This window comes from Trypanosoma cruzi, genomic scaffold (genome assembly GCF_000209065.1).
Source record: "Trypanosoma cruzi strain CL Brener 1047053516737 genomic scaffold, whole genome shotgun sequence".
In the NCBI taxonomy this organism is placed as follows: domain Eukaryota; phylum Euglenozoa; class Kinetoplastea; order Trypanosomatida; family Trypanosomatidae; genus Trypanosoma; species Trypanosoma cruzi.
Window position 1 is genome coordinate 185,079 of NW_001849556.1, and position 15,716 is coordinate 200,794.

General features: G+C 47.7%; 6 protein-coding genes across 6 annotated transcripts, besides 33 other annotated features; all 6 read right to left on the reverse strand.

Moving 5' to 3' along the window:
* Positions 1–12,523: part of a sequence feature (heterozygous, non-Esmeraldo-like haplotype) that runs on past the window's edge.
* Positions 17–73: a microsatellite.
* On the reverse strand, positions 98–1,867 carry Tc00.1047053506789.160 (hypothetical protein, conserved; the record flags this gene model as incomplete). The annotated part of the gene is made up of 1 exon (XM_814823.1): positions 98–1,867. The coding sequence occupies one exon, from the start codon at positions 1,865–1,867 to the stop codon at positions 98–100; it is 1,770 nt and encodes a 589-aa protein (XP_819916.1).
* Positions 899–948: a microsatellite.
* Positions 1,149–1,228: a sequence feature (CT-rich).
* Positions 2,028–2,059: a microsatellite.
* Positions 2,062–2,086: a microsatellite.
* Positions 2,396–2,416: a microsatellite.
* Positions 2,511–2,541: a microsatellite.
* Tc00.1047053506789.170 (ATPase, putative) lies at positions 2,548–3,975 on the reverse strand (the record flags this gene model as incomplete). The annotated part of the gene is made up of 1 exon (XM_814824.1): positions 2,548–3,975. The coding sequence occupies one exon, from the start codon at positions 3,973–3,975 to the stop codon at positions 2,548–2,550; it is 1,428 nt and encodes a 475-aa protein (XP_819917.1).
* Positions 4,014–4,081: a sequence feature (A-rich).
* Positions 4,254–4,275: a microsatellite.
* Positions 4,302–4,354: a microsatellite.
* Positions 4,396–4,429: a sequence feature (CT-rich).
* Positions 4,492–4,523: a sequence feature (AT_rich).
* Positions 4,528–4,580: a sequence feature (A-rich).
* Positions 4,576–5,011: a mobile genetic element.
* Positions 4,832–4,852: a sequence feature (AT_rich).
* Tc00.1047053506789.180 (glutaminyl cyclase, putative) lies at positions 5,117–7,078 on the reverse strand (the record flags this gene model as incomplete). The annotated part of the gene is made up of 1 exon (XM_814825.1): positions 5,117–7,078. One exon carries the CDS (start codon positions 7,076–7,078, stop codon positions 5,117–5,119), a length of 1,962 nt encoding a protein of 653 aa, XP_819918.1.
* Positions 7,169–7,206: a microsatellite.
* Positions 7,346–7,395: a sequence feature (T-rich).
* Positions 7,466–7,603: a microsatellite.
* Positions 7,767–7,810: a microsatellite.
* Tc00.1047053506789.190 (hypothetical protein, conserved) lies at positions 7,928–10,279 on the reverse strand (the record flags this gene model as incomplete). Its single annotated transcript, XM_814826.1, has 1 exon — positions 7,928–10,279. The coding sequence occupies one exon, from the start codon at positions 10,277–10,279 to the stop codon at positions 7,928–7,930; it is 2,352 nt and encodes a 783-aa protein (XP_819919.1).
* Positions 9,208–9,234: a microsatellite.
* Positions 10,614–10,638: a sequence feature (AT_rich).
* Positions 10,871–12,103, reverse strand: Tc00.1047053506789.200 (ubiquitin-conjugating enzyme, putative; the record flags this gene model as incomplete). The annotated part of the gene is made up of 1 exon (XM_814827.1): positions 10,871–12,103. One exon carries the CDS (start codon positions 12,101–12,103, stop codon positions 10,871–10,873), a length of 1,233 nt encoding a protein of 410 aa, XP_819920.1.
* Positions 11,126–11,145: a microsatellite.
* Positions 12,425–12,468: a microsatellite.
* Positions 12,524–12,754: a sequence feature (areas merged during assembly that could not be assigned to a particular haplotype. This can correspond to areas where the two haplotypes were merged or to regions with more than two copies in the genome that were merged during assembly.).
* Positions 12,659–12,716: a microsatellite.
* Positions 12,755–15,716: part of a sequence feature (heterozygous, non-Esmeraldo-like haplotype) that runs on past the window's edge.
* Positions 12,778–14,787, reverse strand: Tc00.1047053506789.210 (paraflagellar rod protein, putative; the record flags this gene model as incomplete). Its single annotated transcript, XM_814828.1, has 1 exon — positions 12,778–14,787. The coding sequence occupies one exon, from the start codon at positions 14,785–14,787 to the stop codon at positions 12,778–12,780; it is 2,010 nt and encodes a 669-aa protein (XP_819921.1).
* Positions 14,474–14,508: a microsatellite.
* Positions 14,792–14,833: a microsatellite.
* Positions 15,016–15,041: a microsatellite.
* Positions 15,298–15,348: a microsatellite.
* Positions 15,429–15,450: a sequence feature (AT_rich).
* Positions 15,712–15,716: part of a microsatellite that runs on past the window's edge.

Below are 15,716 nucleotides of genomic sequence, written 5' to 3' on the forward strand. Positions count from 1 at the left end.
CCCTTTCCTGTAGCCCATAAATAAATATATAAATATATATATACACATACATAAAAATATATACATATACATACACTCCTTTCCACGCACACGCACGTTATTCGTCTGGCTCTGGATCAACGGGGAGTTGTCGTGAAAAGTGCTGCCGCTCACGTCGGTCAACTTCGTAGTCAAAGTGTTCAATCGGGATGCTCTTTGAGTACCCCATCGCCTTTGCGTCTTTACCCAACTCACGAAGCTCAAACGAGATGACATCGTGAACATCCACGTGCATATCCATCTGCTTCACCGTGTACAAATCTTTTATAAATGCCCTGAGGGGATTACCGCCTGGTGATGACGGCAAGTTGGCGGTTCCCGCACCCTTCCGCTCTGTATGCCTCTTATTACGCGGGCCGGTGCTGGCGGATACACCAAAGTGATAATTTAACGGAAGATCCACATTGTCAATTTCACCACACAGCGTATCCACGTACATTTTCTCAACGCGGTACGTATTTCCTCCCTTCATCGGCCTTTTTTGCACCATTTCTGCAGGGTTAACGGCTACAATGCGACGGCGGCTCACATCCTCACGCGTGATTATGACACTCAGACGACGGCGGTGATATCGCACCACAAGTTCCACCGGGTCCTCCGGTGTGCGATGCAAAAGTGCCTCTCCCCCGGATTCACGTGCCTCCTGCTCATCTTTATGCGTCGTCTGTGCGGACATCCGCACCGCACGCTCCGTCGGCAACTGCCGGAAGTCATATTGGCACTGCAGCCGCACAGGTGACTTGTGAAAGTCGGGTTCTCTCGGGTTGAAGTTGTTCACAGCCGGTTTGGCACCCCCTCGCTCCTTCGCCGGCAGATTAAACAAGAGCGTGATGCGAGGGTCATGTGGTGCATTCTTTGCGCTGCCTCTGCCGCTGCTACTGTTGTTGTTGTTTTTATTGTTGCTGCTGCGGTGATGATGCGGATGAGAGTCGGTGCCCTCGCGGTGCCCGACGGAGTCCAGTAGGACACCAAAGCCTTTAAACTCGGAAAACTTCAGCCCGAAAATGCGTGGCTCATACTCACTGTTGTCTATCGAGGTGCCCCTTTTAAAGACACGGCGATACAGTTCTTCTCGCTCCTTCTGCTTCAGCAGCCGCGCCATACGACGTTTCTCTCTCGCCTTCTCATTCATTTCCTCTTCTTTTTCTTCCTCCTCTTCCTCCTCATCATCATCATCTTCGTCTTCATCTAATTCGTCATTGTGATTCAAAAGAAGATCCGCGACGCGTGAGGGATCCCGGCTTAACTTCTCCTCCTGGGCTGCATCCGGGTCCAGTTGCTTGCTGTACTTTGGCACGTGCTGGTGATCATCCCCGAGTGGCTGCTCGAGGTACCACAGCGCCATGCCTTCGCCCCCCTCGTACGGAACCGCCTCCTGCTCCGCCTGCCGTGCACGCGCCCGTACAACAGGAAGAGGGGCGCGAATCGAAAAACGCAGCCGCACCTCCCACGATGGGTGATCGCATGGTGCCGTATTGAAGGCAAAACCGTGATCACCGAGGTTGTTTGTTGTGAGACGAATAAACTTTTCATTCGCCACCGCCGAACCGCCAATCATAAAGTGCGGTACCCCCTCATCCCACCAATCCGTCACGATAGGGGCACTAAATGCGTGTTCGTGCAGCAACGGTCCGCGTACGACGCCCTCTGGAAGTGCTTCCCCTTTCCATGCATGCTCCGTATTTCCCCTCACAACGTACGGCACGGGCAACAGCAGTAACAACAGAAAAAACAACCGTGACGTTATGAATAATGACGAAATGCCAGAAACATGGAAATGATGATGTGAATTCCTTTTCCGCATAGACATTTGCCGTGACACGTGCATGTGGGTATCGTCGTCCTCCCCTCTTCCTTACCCCACCGTCCTCTTTTCAATGATTTCTTCCGTGTTTCTCCTTATATATTTATATTTGTAATGGTTACACAGACAGAATCCACAACGTTGTATTAAAATCAAATTAAACAACTTCCCCCTCCCTTCCCCCCATACACACACACGCACATACACACACATACAGTAAAAAAAAAAAAAAAAAAAAAAAAATAGACAGACAGACGGACAGTAACAAAGACAACAAGTCAGAGGCACGTAATAATGGCGGGATGGCCTCGCATACACACATATCCCTGCACATGCATAAAAGGATGCATAAATGAGAACAAATACACACGCTATACCTTTACAAGAAAGCAAAAGCAAAAGCAAAAAAAAAAAGGAAGTAAACATTTGAATTCGATGAACCCCTTTCCCATAACATTCACGTTGCGTTGAAGGCAGCGGAAGTTAAAGGGATGGGGGTCATTGAACACCGTCATATCAGCTTCGCTCTCAAGATGTACATTGTCAGTACTTACACACACACACACACACACAGGTACAGAGGCGTATATGCATACCCATGGAAACACAAACTTCCCCCTTCCCTCCCTTCCCCACACACACGGAGAAGAAAAAGGAAAGGAAAAGAAAACAAAAAGAAAAACAAACAAACAAACAAAAAGACATTACTCCGTGCTCAGTGAAACCTCCTCATGGCGATGCGGACTCTCAAGATATTCACGTGATCGCATTTCAATGAGGCGTGAGATACATCGTTCCATTTGAAAGGCGGCATCCGTGTGATCAATCAGCCTCTTACCGGACTCACGTTCAAATTCCGTAAGCAAATCAAATCTACCCACGTCTCCACTGCTGCCACCACTTTCAAGATGCTTCTGAGACGCCTCGTATTCCGCCCTACTTTCCTGCAACTCCCGCGGTGGTACTTGAGCGTAAATGATAACTTTGCAGCGAAATTCATAAAGCGCATCCACAAGCAGGAGAAAGCGACTCTTAATATCGCTGCTTTCATACGCGAAACGAGGTACACCTTCAATAAAAACGGTATGAAATGTTTTAGCAATAATCTCGTAGTCGGCACTCGACGTCGCTTCATTGCAGATTTCAGTAAACTGAAATCGACATACCCCACCACATGCGGTGGGTACCCGCACATCACGACCGAACACCCGCAGAATTCGCTCCTTTGGTGGCATTCCTTTGCAAAGTTGCAAAAAAATGTTATTGAACCGCGCGCTGTTCTCTTCATTCATCGGGGCAATATACATCTGTGCATCACTTCCAGTAAGGCGGTGATCCGTCTCACTGCGCATATCGTACACAACACACTGCCGCTTCACCAACTCAATAAAAGGAACAAAAGACTCACGGTTAAGACCCCCAAGGTACAGCTGATCGGGCGGCCGATTGGATGTAAACACAACAACAAGCCCAATCTTATAAAAAGCGTTAAATAAACGTCGCATAATCATAGCGTGGGCCACGTCCACAACGACAACTTCATCAAAGCATAACAACTCCACATCGTTAATAAGTCTCTGTGCAACTTCATCAAAAAGATCAACAGAAGCCTCTTTTGTGCGCCGCGGTTGCAATTCGGAGTTGCTTTTTGAAACGTACTGAATATCATGCAATGTACGCTGCACATCTAACATAAATTGATGAAAGTGAATACGTCGCTTCTTTATTTCCGTTGGGACGTGATGGTAAAGCAGATCCATCAACATGGTCTTCCCACAGCCAACCCCGCCATACACATACAGCCCTTTTACAAGAGACAAAGGATGGTACGCTGTATTCGCATCATTCCCAATCTCTTGCAAGGCCCGTCGCACTTTATCCTCCTGCTCACGGCGAATAAAAAAGGAAGGCACCACGCCAAGTCGATTTGGCGGCCGAAGCTCTACCTGACGTGGACGTAATCGACCAGCGCTATTTGTATAACTTACAAGGTCGTCATAAAGACGATCAAACACAGGTAGCGCACTTAATTGCTGGGTATCACGTGAAATGCTCCCTGCATTTACAAGATTATTATAAGCCAGCGAGGGCTTAAAACTACAGCGCCACACTGCAGTGACACATCGCAGCATTTTCTTTCCTAATCCACAACACACACACAAACACACACAAAAAAAAAGGAGGGAGAGAAAATAAAAGAAAGCAAGCAAATGACAAAAAAAAAAAAAAAAGAAAAAACACACGTATGCCCAAAGTGATGGGGGAAAGGCGTTGATTTTCCTTTTTTTTGTTCTTCTTCCCTTTTACAGCCTGGCTGGGGACAAAACCAAAAAGGGACCGATCGAACGGTTGTCTGTACGCATTTGTGTGTATTTGCGGGTCTGCAGGCGAGAAGGGGCGGGCGGCATCTCCGCCCCGCCCCGCCCCGCCCCCCCACAAACACAAACAAGCAGCCGCAAAAACAAAAAAAATAAAATAAATAAATAAAAAATAATCAATAAAATCAAATAACGCAAAGAGAAAACAACAACAACACTCACACGTCATTTCTACCCTCCCCCTTCCCTTTCCCTCTCTCTCTCTCTCACACACACAGACGGAAAAAAATATATGTATATATTTCTCAAATCAATAAAATCCACTCACACAATTATTTTTTTATTATTTCTTATTATTATTTGGGCAAAAGAGGAGAATAAAAACACACAAGAAAGGGAAAAAAAAAAAAAAAGAATAATCTTCCGGGCAGCTGGCCGGATCCTGACAATCCATGGAAGCCAAACAAGTTAGGGAAAAAAGGTTCGTTAGTTAATTGCTTCAATGTTTTATTCTCATTCAATATATAGAAATCTGTGGACCACCAGCATGGTCCTTTGTCCTCAGTTGGGATTTGAAGCATTTATTACTTACGAAGTGGCAGACTTTGGGGTCCTCCAGCCACAAGACCCCGCCGCGTGGTGGGAATCAAAAGGGGGTGTGTGGGATGGCAAAATAAAAATAAAAATTTATCCGGCCTCTATCGGCTCCCTGCCCCTACAAAGTCGCGTTCTTCCCAAAAGATTCATACGGTAGAAAAGTATCATAAAGAATGCCTTCATTTATCAGGATAAACACATACGTTCATTAAGTTAGCCAGCTCTCCCGCGATCATTCGTTTCACAAGCTCCTAAAAGGGACAAAAAAAAACATAAGATCCATACACATATATATATGTATGTATATATGCTTTGTTTTATCCTTTTCATCTATGAAAGAAGGGTTATCATATTGCCATCAACTATGTATCCACCCCTCACCGAGGTAAAGAACAAATTCTTCAAGAACTCGGAGAAGATCCATGACAGTTCCTTCATCAATTTCTCTACCATCATCCCGTACGGTATGCCATGATGGTGGGAATGGCCATGGAATAAGATGTAAAACACGTTGTGTGTCCATCCAATGAATATGATCATCTTCCATAGCAAAGGTATTATCGAGCTGTGAGCCCTGTGCCAGTTTCTCCTCCATGGGAAAAAATAAGTTTCTAACACGAAGGCCTATACTGTGAGCTTGAGAAGTGTCGTTTGACGGAAACGATTTTTCTGCATTGTCGATGTGGGGCCGCAAAGGAGCCATGAGACACGGTGCATCACTCAAAGTATACATCTCATGTGGTGTCCCGTGCTGACACCAAATCTCTGGAAGGTAGGAGGAACAATTCTCCTTTTCCCTCATAAATTGCTGTACAATACATGAAAGCCGCTCTGCACGCAGACGATGTGCCTCCTCCACATCGACAAGCAACGCAAAGGCCATTCCACTTTGATCGGGGAAGTAATTATGAAACTGTGTCTCAGCCGGTCCCATAAGATCGTACAACACAAAAAGATCAATCGAATCAAAATATGAGAGAGTAGTGTCGGCCCTATTGTACGCATCCGTGACTACAGGCTGCATTTTTTTCTTTTTCCACTGCTGCGCCAGATGTCGTGAGCCATATGTGTGGTCATCGTCATACCAACGCACAAAGGCCTCCTCACCATCAAAAAATATCACTGTAATGGCAGGGAGATGACTCACATGACGCAGCAGCTTTTGCCACGCAACACCACCACCACCATCTCCATCCCCAAAATTTTCCTCACAATTTGATACATTTTCATCCTCCGTTCCATTTCCTGCCATTCTCGTAGTCGTGTTGCCCGAGAGGCAGTGAATAACGTCATCGTCATCGGCGTAGTAATAAAGCAAAATTTTACGATACGCAGGCGAAAGCGCATGACGCAACTGTGTGCAAAAATCTTTTTTCTCCGCATTTTCAGTGAGCGATTGAAGGATTTCGCTTGTTTCTGACAGCACTGTAATCATCCGCATGGTTTCCAGCAGGTACACCACAGAGACTGCTGAATCGCATGCACCCAGGAAGTCAAACTCGGCAAAGTACTTGCTGTCCCAATGCGCCGCCAACACAACATGCCGCAGCTTTTCACCAGCCATGCTGCTCTTCCCTTCGCCATTGCGTCCGCCTGCCGCTGCGGCAAAGGATCGACGAGACCGCTTGACTGTCGTTGCTTCTTTTTTTTTCGTTTCCTTCGAGCTCTGTTGTCGGAAGGCGTGACCGCCTTCAAAGTGGAAGGCGAGATTAAAAAACCACCGCGCCCCTAACGGTGTTTCGCTTGTAAAGTTATCCCATTCCAACCGCCAGTGCGACCTCGGCGACGGTTGGATCACGGTGGGGTTGAAGAGTGTCGTCAACTGCGGTTGCCATTGGCCCTCCGCGGCAATAAATTCCAGCATTTTTCGGTGACCAGGTGAAAAAGAGCCGGCCACACGTGTGCCGAATTGCAGCACCTTTTGAATCCGCTGCATCAGACGTACACGACGCTGCGATGCCGGAAGGAAAAATGAAAGCGCTGAGAAAACCGCCTCCTCTTCCTCATCCTCTTCACTGTGTGTATGCTGTAACTTTAGTGGAGGGTACGATGTCTTCCAGGGATGCTCACGGAGTGAAGGATGCATCTCACGGTCCCATAAGGATTTCATTGTTTCCTCATTTTCTTTATTAAACAACATGTCCTTCCAATACCATGGCGATATTATTCCTAATGCTAGCACAAATGCAGTCAAAGTTATTATAGCAAGGCAACATATCTTTTTGTCAACAATAGGACGTCCTTTTACATGAATATTTCTATTGTAATCATTTGTTTTAATTGCCATTTCTCTTAAGGGTCGGCGTGTACGATTTTGCATATAAGATATATGTACCTACATACAATCCCACACGTTGTATTTCCAGCAATACACACAAAGACAGACACAATCCCTCCCCCTTTCTCTCTCTAAATAAATAAATAAATAAATAAATAAATAAATAAATATAAATATGAACACTTATGTACTTGTGTATAATCGATTTACCCGCCGTCCCTTCCCCTCCCACCTCCCCTAAAACAATACACAATATATACATGTATGGAAGCATAAGACGTAAGAAAGAAATAGAAAGCACATGTTGAATTATCTTTTCTTCTTCTTCTTTTTTTTCTTTATTTATTTAATTTATTTTTGCAATCCATGATAGTCAAGACAGGACAGAAATCAAGAACATTTGTAATAATGATGCGTACTCTACAATGTTATATTTATATTTATATACATACAAGGATACATGTATATAAATATATAAATTTACATACATTTCCTTTCATAAATGTGTATATATATGTGCATGTGTGCATGTGTGCATGTGTGTCTATCGTACAATACACATATACAAAAAAAAATTTTTCCCTGCGTATATTCAATGATGATGGAGGGAGAAAAGGAGAGAAATAGAGAGGAAAAAGAAAAAAAAGGGTGTCTTGCCTCGATCCCCCAAGGATACGTAAATCAGACTATTTTTCCACTTTTCTTTTTTTTTGTTGTTGTTGTTTTTTTTTCTCCCTCTCTCTCTCTCTCTCTCTCTCTCTCTCCCTCTTCTCTTTACATCAAGGCATCATGAGGCACACAGCTAACCGGAGAAATAACAGCAGAATGAAGAACAAACAAACACATATATATATATATATATGCAGACAGTAAAAAGATGTTACCTTCACATCAGGTGTTACTCCATGATCTTACGCACTCACCAGGGGAACCCACCGTCAGCTCCTCAAATACACTACAGATAAAATCCGCAACTTCCTCCGGTTGATACAAACCGAGTGCCGGAATGGACTGGTAGCCCTCCGACATCTCTTCTGGCAATTTTGTCTCGGAACCTACCGAGCTTACCAAATGGGGCTGTACAGTCGGAATGAGGGGTGAACCTTCAAGAAATGGGCGTGAGGGTGGTGCGGTGGAACAGAAGGCCGTTTCAAGAGAAAAGGCAGCACCTTCCACACCACTGGCGCTAGGCAAGGTTGAGTCCCAAGAATAAGACATTTTTTGGCAATTGCCGGGGTTTTTTGTCCGCCTAAGCGCCGCCGCACTACGGCACCAATACTCTCGCACATTATGAAGAAGTTGCTCGTGCTCTTGAATCCTCTGCTTAAACTCCTCAATCGACTTCCGCACCTCCTCCGTCTCCGCGCTTCGCTTCTTCTTCTGCTCCTCCAACAACTCCATTGTGTGTGAAATCTCGTCGTTGAGCAGCAGTGTGTCCAGGGTCCTTACCTTCTCCTGCGAGCGCTTCTCCGCCGTGGCAGCATTAAGCTTTGCTTCCTGCGCATCACACTGTACAAGTAACTGTGTCCGCTGCCTTTCAAGTCCAGTACTTGTTTGCATCATGCGCTCCGTCTCCTCCTTGTGTTTCCGCAGCTCTCCACGCAACCGCTTTAACTCTGTCCGTATCTTTTCACGCGAGGCGGCAAAATGGGCAGTGTCTTCTGTCAGGACAGACAGTAGTCCCGCAATGTGACCGGACTTGTGACGTCCACCGGCATCACGGCCCGCCCGATTTGGCGGTTGAACAACCGGAGGCCGAACCACCAAGGGGGCGCGGTGGTACTTGAGCTGCCTCATGCGGGATCCCGCGTCGCCGGCAGGGGGATTGCTAGTGGATGTTGGGCCATCTTTGCCGCCCTCGCCGATGTTTCCACCGATGTCCTGCTCGGCCCCTTTATGCACCGTGGGCAGCGGTGGAAGCGTCAGGCTCTGCGAGACCTCCGTCCATGTCCTACCGCTATGCAATTGAAGTCGTCTCCGCGACGGTGGTAGCCTGCCCGTCTCAACCGAAGATGACTGCATTGCAGCATTTTCTGCTGATGTGGCCATTTTTGTCGCGTTCGTCGTCGTCGCCGTTGTGTTGTGGGGTGATGACAACAGGGACATGGCCACCGGGTGCATGGCGTTGATGATGCTCCCCTCCTCCGCTGCCTCACTTGTCGCACCCGATGCCTCCTCCTCCTCCTCCTCCTCCTCCTTTTTATTTTTCCTCTTCGTCTCTTTTTCCTCCACCTCGTGCTGTTGCTGCTGTCGAAACGGCCACGTTTGCTTGCGTCCACTCAACTCCCTGTCTAGGCGCCCTTCGTTTTTCCCTTCTCCATCTTCCTCCGCTCGAGTCTCACGTCGCATTTTTCTTCCGCGCTTCTGAAACCGCCGCAGTTCCAACCGCAGCTGTCGCTCTTGCTCAAGCAACTCCCGCTCATCCTCCGGCGGAGCGGGCAAGGCAGCGGCGGCCGTGTCGGACAAAGCGCCCGTCACCGAGTCATTCATCGCCGTCTTTCGGCCCTCAAAGGAAGTGTGCACATGTCCATGCATGCACCGGTGCAACTCCCACGTGAGGGCGTCTCCAACCTCCCCAACCAACTGCTCCATCGCCGCGCGCAGACTATGCAGCGTCTGGTCCCGCCGCATCTTTTCCCTCGCCACTTCTCGCTCGGCGCGGCGCTTCAGTTGCTGCTGCTGTTTCTCCATCCGCTTAAGCCCCGCCACGACAACTTCGCGTTTTCCACCAATTGTCCATTCCTCCGCAAGGCTCACTCGTTGCAGGAGTGCCTTCTCCATTTCATGCAACTCTGACATGTACGCTGCGGCCGCATCGCGAAAGGCGACAAACCACGACTCCCCAGCCGCTCGCTGATGCAACCGCACTGAATAAAGCTCCTGAAGGAAATGAAGCATTTTTTGTCGCTCCTTTTCACTCGCCACACGACCTGTAAGAATAGCCTTGTGTTTCTGATCCAATTGACGCGATAATTCCATGTCACAATTCCACTCCAACGAATTCGCCTCATTCCGCATCTCACTGGATTTTTCCCTCAGCCAGTTCGTAACATACGGGAAAGCACGACTTGTTGCAACCGTCAAATAAAGTGACTTCGTTACCGGGTTTATCTCCACCACGTTGCCCTTCTCTTCCAAACTGAGAGTGACATCACCTGTGTTTCCATCCACAAGACCGCCTTTCTTGTTGCTGCCGTTGATAGAAAATGTCTGAGTGGTAGGGCGAGCGGAATAGGTGCTCATTTCTCTCTTTCTCCTTCTTTGTGTGTCTGTGTGTCTGTGTGTGCTTTGGTGTAATGTTTATGTTGACTCCTCCTTAACAACTATGTATGTATGTATGCGGCTGGGTGGTGCCTCACTCATACTGCCCACATAAAAGCAGCAGTACACATGAAGAATAAGGCATTAAAAAAAAAAAAAAAAGACATATATGGTATACACATGTAATATTATTATTCGCTTCTCATTTCCATCTTTATTCCCTTCTCCTTCTCCTTTATATTTTCCCCACCGACAACCACACGGACTTCTTACAGGGGAGTCAATACACGTAACTAAATATATTCGATCCAATTCCATATTAATAAATAAATAAATAAAATGGGATCGACGCACACACATACACATACACACAGAAAAAAGAAAAAAAAAATCAAATAGCAAAAAGGGGAGGGGGAAAAAAAGAAATAATAATAAATCATGACATGCATATGCATGCATCTCATATATTTTTCACCCCTCCTCCCAATCTCTCTTCGTCACTTTCTCTTTCACTCTCTCACTTTTCCCTAATGCACAACCATGGAATTTCCCTACCCACACTCAAGAAGAACTTTATGACCATAACCATTTCTTAAATATAACAGCAAAGCAAATAAAAGAACATGCAACAATAGCAACGTCAATTTGTTTTAACTGAACACGAAAAAGAACCCAGTTTCCAAGTTGGATACGGACAAATACAGGAGGGGCGGATCCAACCAGTGAGACTGCCTCTTCACCCTGTCCTTGTCCCTGTCCCGAAGCTTTGGGTGAATGACTAAGAGACCCACTACCCATCGTGTCCAATCCTCCATGTACATCCTCCCCCTGCTGCTGCTGCTGCTGCTTTCCCTCTGTTGTTGCCGCCGTTGGTTCACTCGTGTGCGCTGAAGCATTTTTCGTGGCATCTCCGTACTTCATGGTTGTTGTGGAGGTTTCGTCCTCCCCGTTTTTCGCTGCCATCACCCGCGTTGCTCCAAAGCTCACACCGCTTGCTTTATTCATCACCGTTGCTGGTGCCACTGCGGGTGTTACTTGAACGACATTCTGGTCCACACGGTCGCCACATGCATGACCCTCCTCCTCCTTCTCCTCCACATGTCCTGCTATCTGAGCGGCGGAGTTGGTGGTATTGGCAGCCGGCGTATTCGATGCTGCTTGATGCACCGTCGCTGCCGTCATGGATACTTCTTCCCCTTTTCCCACTTCTACTGCCGTTGCCGCTGCTGGTGGCGCGATGTCTTCTTCTTTTTTTCGTGTTTTAACCACCGACTTCGGCACATTCGCCTCCACCTCCGACGAGACTGGCGGGTACTGCTCCATCTGCGTCTTCCACACATCCCATGCACTCGTCATTCCACACGTGGGACATGAAAATTGATGGCTCTCCCGCGCCAGGTGTCGTTTTTCCTCCGACGTGACGTACCGTCTCTGAAGGGACCCCACACCGAGTTCCTCTTCCTGCGCCATAAATGACCGCAGCGCGACAAGAACCAACTCAATGTCGTACACCGGCTTCCACAGCTCCGGATGATAACTACTGATGGTGGAGCAGATCTTCTTCCCAACCTCAAAACGGCCACTGTTGGTGAGGAAAATAATGTCCGGTGGAGAAAAGGGGTAGTTGCGAGGGAACATGATGGCTCCATGGTAGAGACCCCCTTCGTACGGGGAGTTGGGAGGCCCTTGGAGGGTGAAGTGCCACTCAAAAATGTCATTGAGCGGGCAGGCGTAGAAGTCACGTACACGTGATTCATCCAATTTTTGCTTCTCCTTCGCGAGACGTCTAATCGCCGCCCCTGCCATTTCTGCGTGTATAGATGCTGCTGCAATATATATACACTTGCCATGATAAAGAGGAAAACACGCATGTGTGCGTATAAACAGGGAAAGAGAGAAGGAAAGAAGACGTGATGGGAGTATCAAAGAAAAGCGTTGGAGAGATATTTTTGTCCCTCACTCCGTGTATGCATGCATGCATGTGCTTTACTGAGTGACTGAGCATGTGAGGGAGGGAAATGAATGAAATGAAGTAGAAATAATACACACACAAAAAAAAAAAAAAACCATACAGGCAATAAACGCTGAACCATTAAAAATACTTCAAAAAGCAACTACAAAAAACTCATATATATAAATAAATATATATGTATATATATTTATATATACATGTCCATTACATAAATTGCGTGCAAATACATACACAGATGCATGCATTCATGTGTGTGTGTGTGTAGCCGTGAATAGATGCGTCATGATTGTGAATCCATGCATCGGTTGAGAATGAGTAAGAAAAGGGGGAGGGGATAGAAACGTGTAGAGAGAAAACAAATAAAACATGAAAGGGCGAAATTAAAAGAAACACACACACACACACAGTCACACACACAAAAGCGCACACATACATACGTACACATACGACAACGACGACTTTCCCTTTGATCTTTTTCAAGTTCATTTGTTATGAATCCCCTTCCTTCTCACCGCGGCGGTGAATGAGATTGGCCCATATTTCTATCCTCATCCTCTTTATTCTCATCGTCGTCCTTCCTCATGGTTGACATAAGCGAATGGTACTCCAGTAGTTTCTGCGTCCGCACGGCGTTCATCTCCACAAGTTCGTCCACCGGATGACGGAATTGAACCCCAGACGCCAAAAGTAACTTCTCCGTTGGTTTAAAATCCTCCAGTTGCTGCGCTGCCTTTTTTGCGATAAGTTGTAACTGCTGCTCCATTGTCTCCTTCACCTCCAATAGGTCCTTCTTGGCCTTACTGAACTCCTTAGCCTTTGGGTTAAATGTCTCCATCGCAAGTTCCTGTTGGACGTGGTAGTACTCAATCCGCTTGTCCAGTTCCTCCATGTGTCGTTCCTTCTTAAACTGCAGCTCGCCCAAAGTGAGGTAGAGGCTGCGGAAGTGCTCTAGTCGCTCCTTGCGTACATTCAATAATTGTGTCTCGGCTGTCTGCAGGATGACGTTGTGGAGGTGGTGATTCAAATGCTTATACCCCGATTGCACCGCATCACTGATGCTCTGCGCACAGTGAAGGCTCTGCTCCACGTACTGCAGCGTCGTCCGCAGGGCCTCCTCCTGCCGCTCTGCAAACAGCATGAATGTCGCCGCGTCCTCCTCCCGCTGCCGCTCCTCGGACATCTTCTCCAGTCGATCCTCGACGAGGAATGTACGCTCCTCTGCAAGGTGGCGCAGACGCTGCTCAAGTTCCTCAATGGCCCGCAGGCACGACTCCTGTTGCTGCCGGTTCAATTCGAATAACTTTTCCCACTCGGTCATTTGCACAGAGAAGTTCGCACGTTGCGCACTGCGCGCAGACCTTATCTCCTCCCGCTTGGACGCAAGTCTCTCTATGTCCGCGGCGCAGCGTTTTTTAAGGTTCTGTTCCTTTGCAATCTTTGGTGAGACGAGACGAGGGACAAGTTCGGTGGCCAACGCACGCACCTTCCGTGTCGGCTCCTCCGCCGCGTCTTTTTTATACGTCTCAATGACGTGCTCGAGTTGATCATAGAGGGGGCGCATCCCCTCAAGCAGTGCGGTCTTCTCAAAGTACAAATTCTCCGAGCGCACCATGTCTCCATCTGTCACGGCATCCTCCTGCTCCCGTTGTTTCTCCTTCACGTCGAACGCAGCACGGCGGAGACGCTCCTGTGGCTCTTCCATGACATGCTCCAGCGTGACCCGCCGTAGTGTTTCCCCAAGAACCCGCAGAAGAGGCTGCGACCACTCCGCCCACGCTGAAATATCGTCTACAGAGCAGGCGCAGGTCGCATAGCCATGTTCGATGGTTCGCAGACTCTCCTCTACCGCATCCTGCAGTCCTTTAATGAGCATTGAAATTGACTCCGCTGACGCATCCCCTTTACCTGCACTTGAGAGAAGCTTGCCATACGGGTGTAAATGCCGCACGTCCTGTATACCCGCGAGTAGGCGCTGTAAGGGCTGAAGTCGTCGACTCACCGCCTCGGCAGACGGTGAGGTCGATGACACTGTCATTGTTGTTGCTGTTGGTGATGATGATGATGTCGCCGCTGTCATCGCATGGCCGTCAGGAAGCCGCATTTCACGTGCCTCCACTTCCAAACCGCACTCGGAGCAAAAGAGACTACCGCTCCCCTCCACCAGCGCACTCATCCAAAGTCCATCCGCCTCTCTCGCTGCGTGATTGTTGTTGCTGGTGTTTTTATTGCTGTTGTTGTTATGATTTCCCCCACCCGCCGCTTTATTCATTGGCACGACGGATGTCGCCGCTGCTGCCCCATTCGCGGAAGGGCCAATTGTTGCCTGAAGTTCTTCCAGGAGGCTTAAAATTTGTGTGGCGCTTTCACGCGCCATGCGTCGACGGCCCTCAACGGAAGTTGTGGCGCCTACGGGCACCGCACACGTGTCTAACACGGCCTCACGCTGAAAAAACCACTTCTGCGCCGCCACCAGTCGCTCCTGAGAGCGCGCAGGCACCGCCGCTGGTGATGTCATCATCACAGCTGCTGCTGCTGCTGCCGCCACCGCTGCTGTTGCTGCTGCTCCACCACCGCCACTCTTTTTGCCGTTGCTGTTGTTATTCATAATTCAACCCCTCCCCTCTTCCTCCGCGGCCCTCTTTTTCCTTTTTCTTATTTCTATATTTTATTTTATTTATCGCTGCACGTCTTCTTTGTTCCCTTGCGTTCCCCCCCTCGCACTCTCAGACTCCTTCCAAAGATATCAATATATATATATATATATATGTACATGCATGCATGCATGTTGGCAAAGGATAAGGGAAGAAGCACACATATCCAGGAGGACAGCAAGAGACACACAGACACACAGAGAGAGAGAGAGAGGGCACAGACCGACTCTCCCCACCCCCCTCCAACACAAAAAACAACAACAACCAAATAAATAAATAAATAACAGAAACAGCGGGGATGATAGGGGGGGGGGGAAAGATGCAACAACAACAAGACAGAAAAGATGGAAAGAGCAGCGCCTTCGTTCTCACAACTGTTTTTTTTTTTTCCTTTTACTTTTCTTTTCGTTTCGTTTTTTTTTCTTCTCCACATCCGTAAAAAACAATCAACAAAAACAATGTGCACACAGAAACGGGAATTATTGGCAGCCAAATAAACAACAACAACAAAAAAAAAAATTTATAAAAAAGCATGCACATGGAGCCGGATGCAACTGTGGCCAGTTGATGCATGCAGACACACAAGTGAACTTCTCTCACCCCCCTTCCCCTCCTCACCGCAAAAGACACCAAAAAGTTAAAAAAAAAAAAAACAAGTAGGGGGGAAGGGGAGGGGAGGGAACGCCTCTACAGCGCTAATATCACCACCACCACCACTGGTAAAAAGAATAATGACAATACCATTGGAAACACTCTACGAGCACCAGCAGTTTACACACATGCACACACTCATATA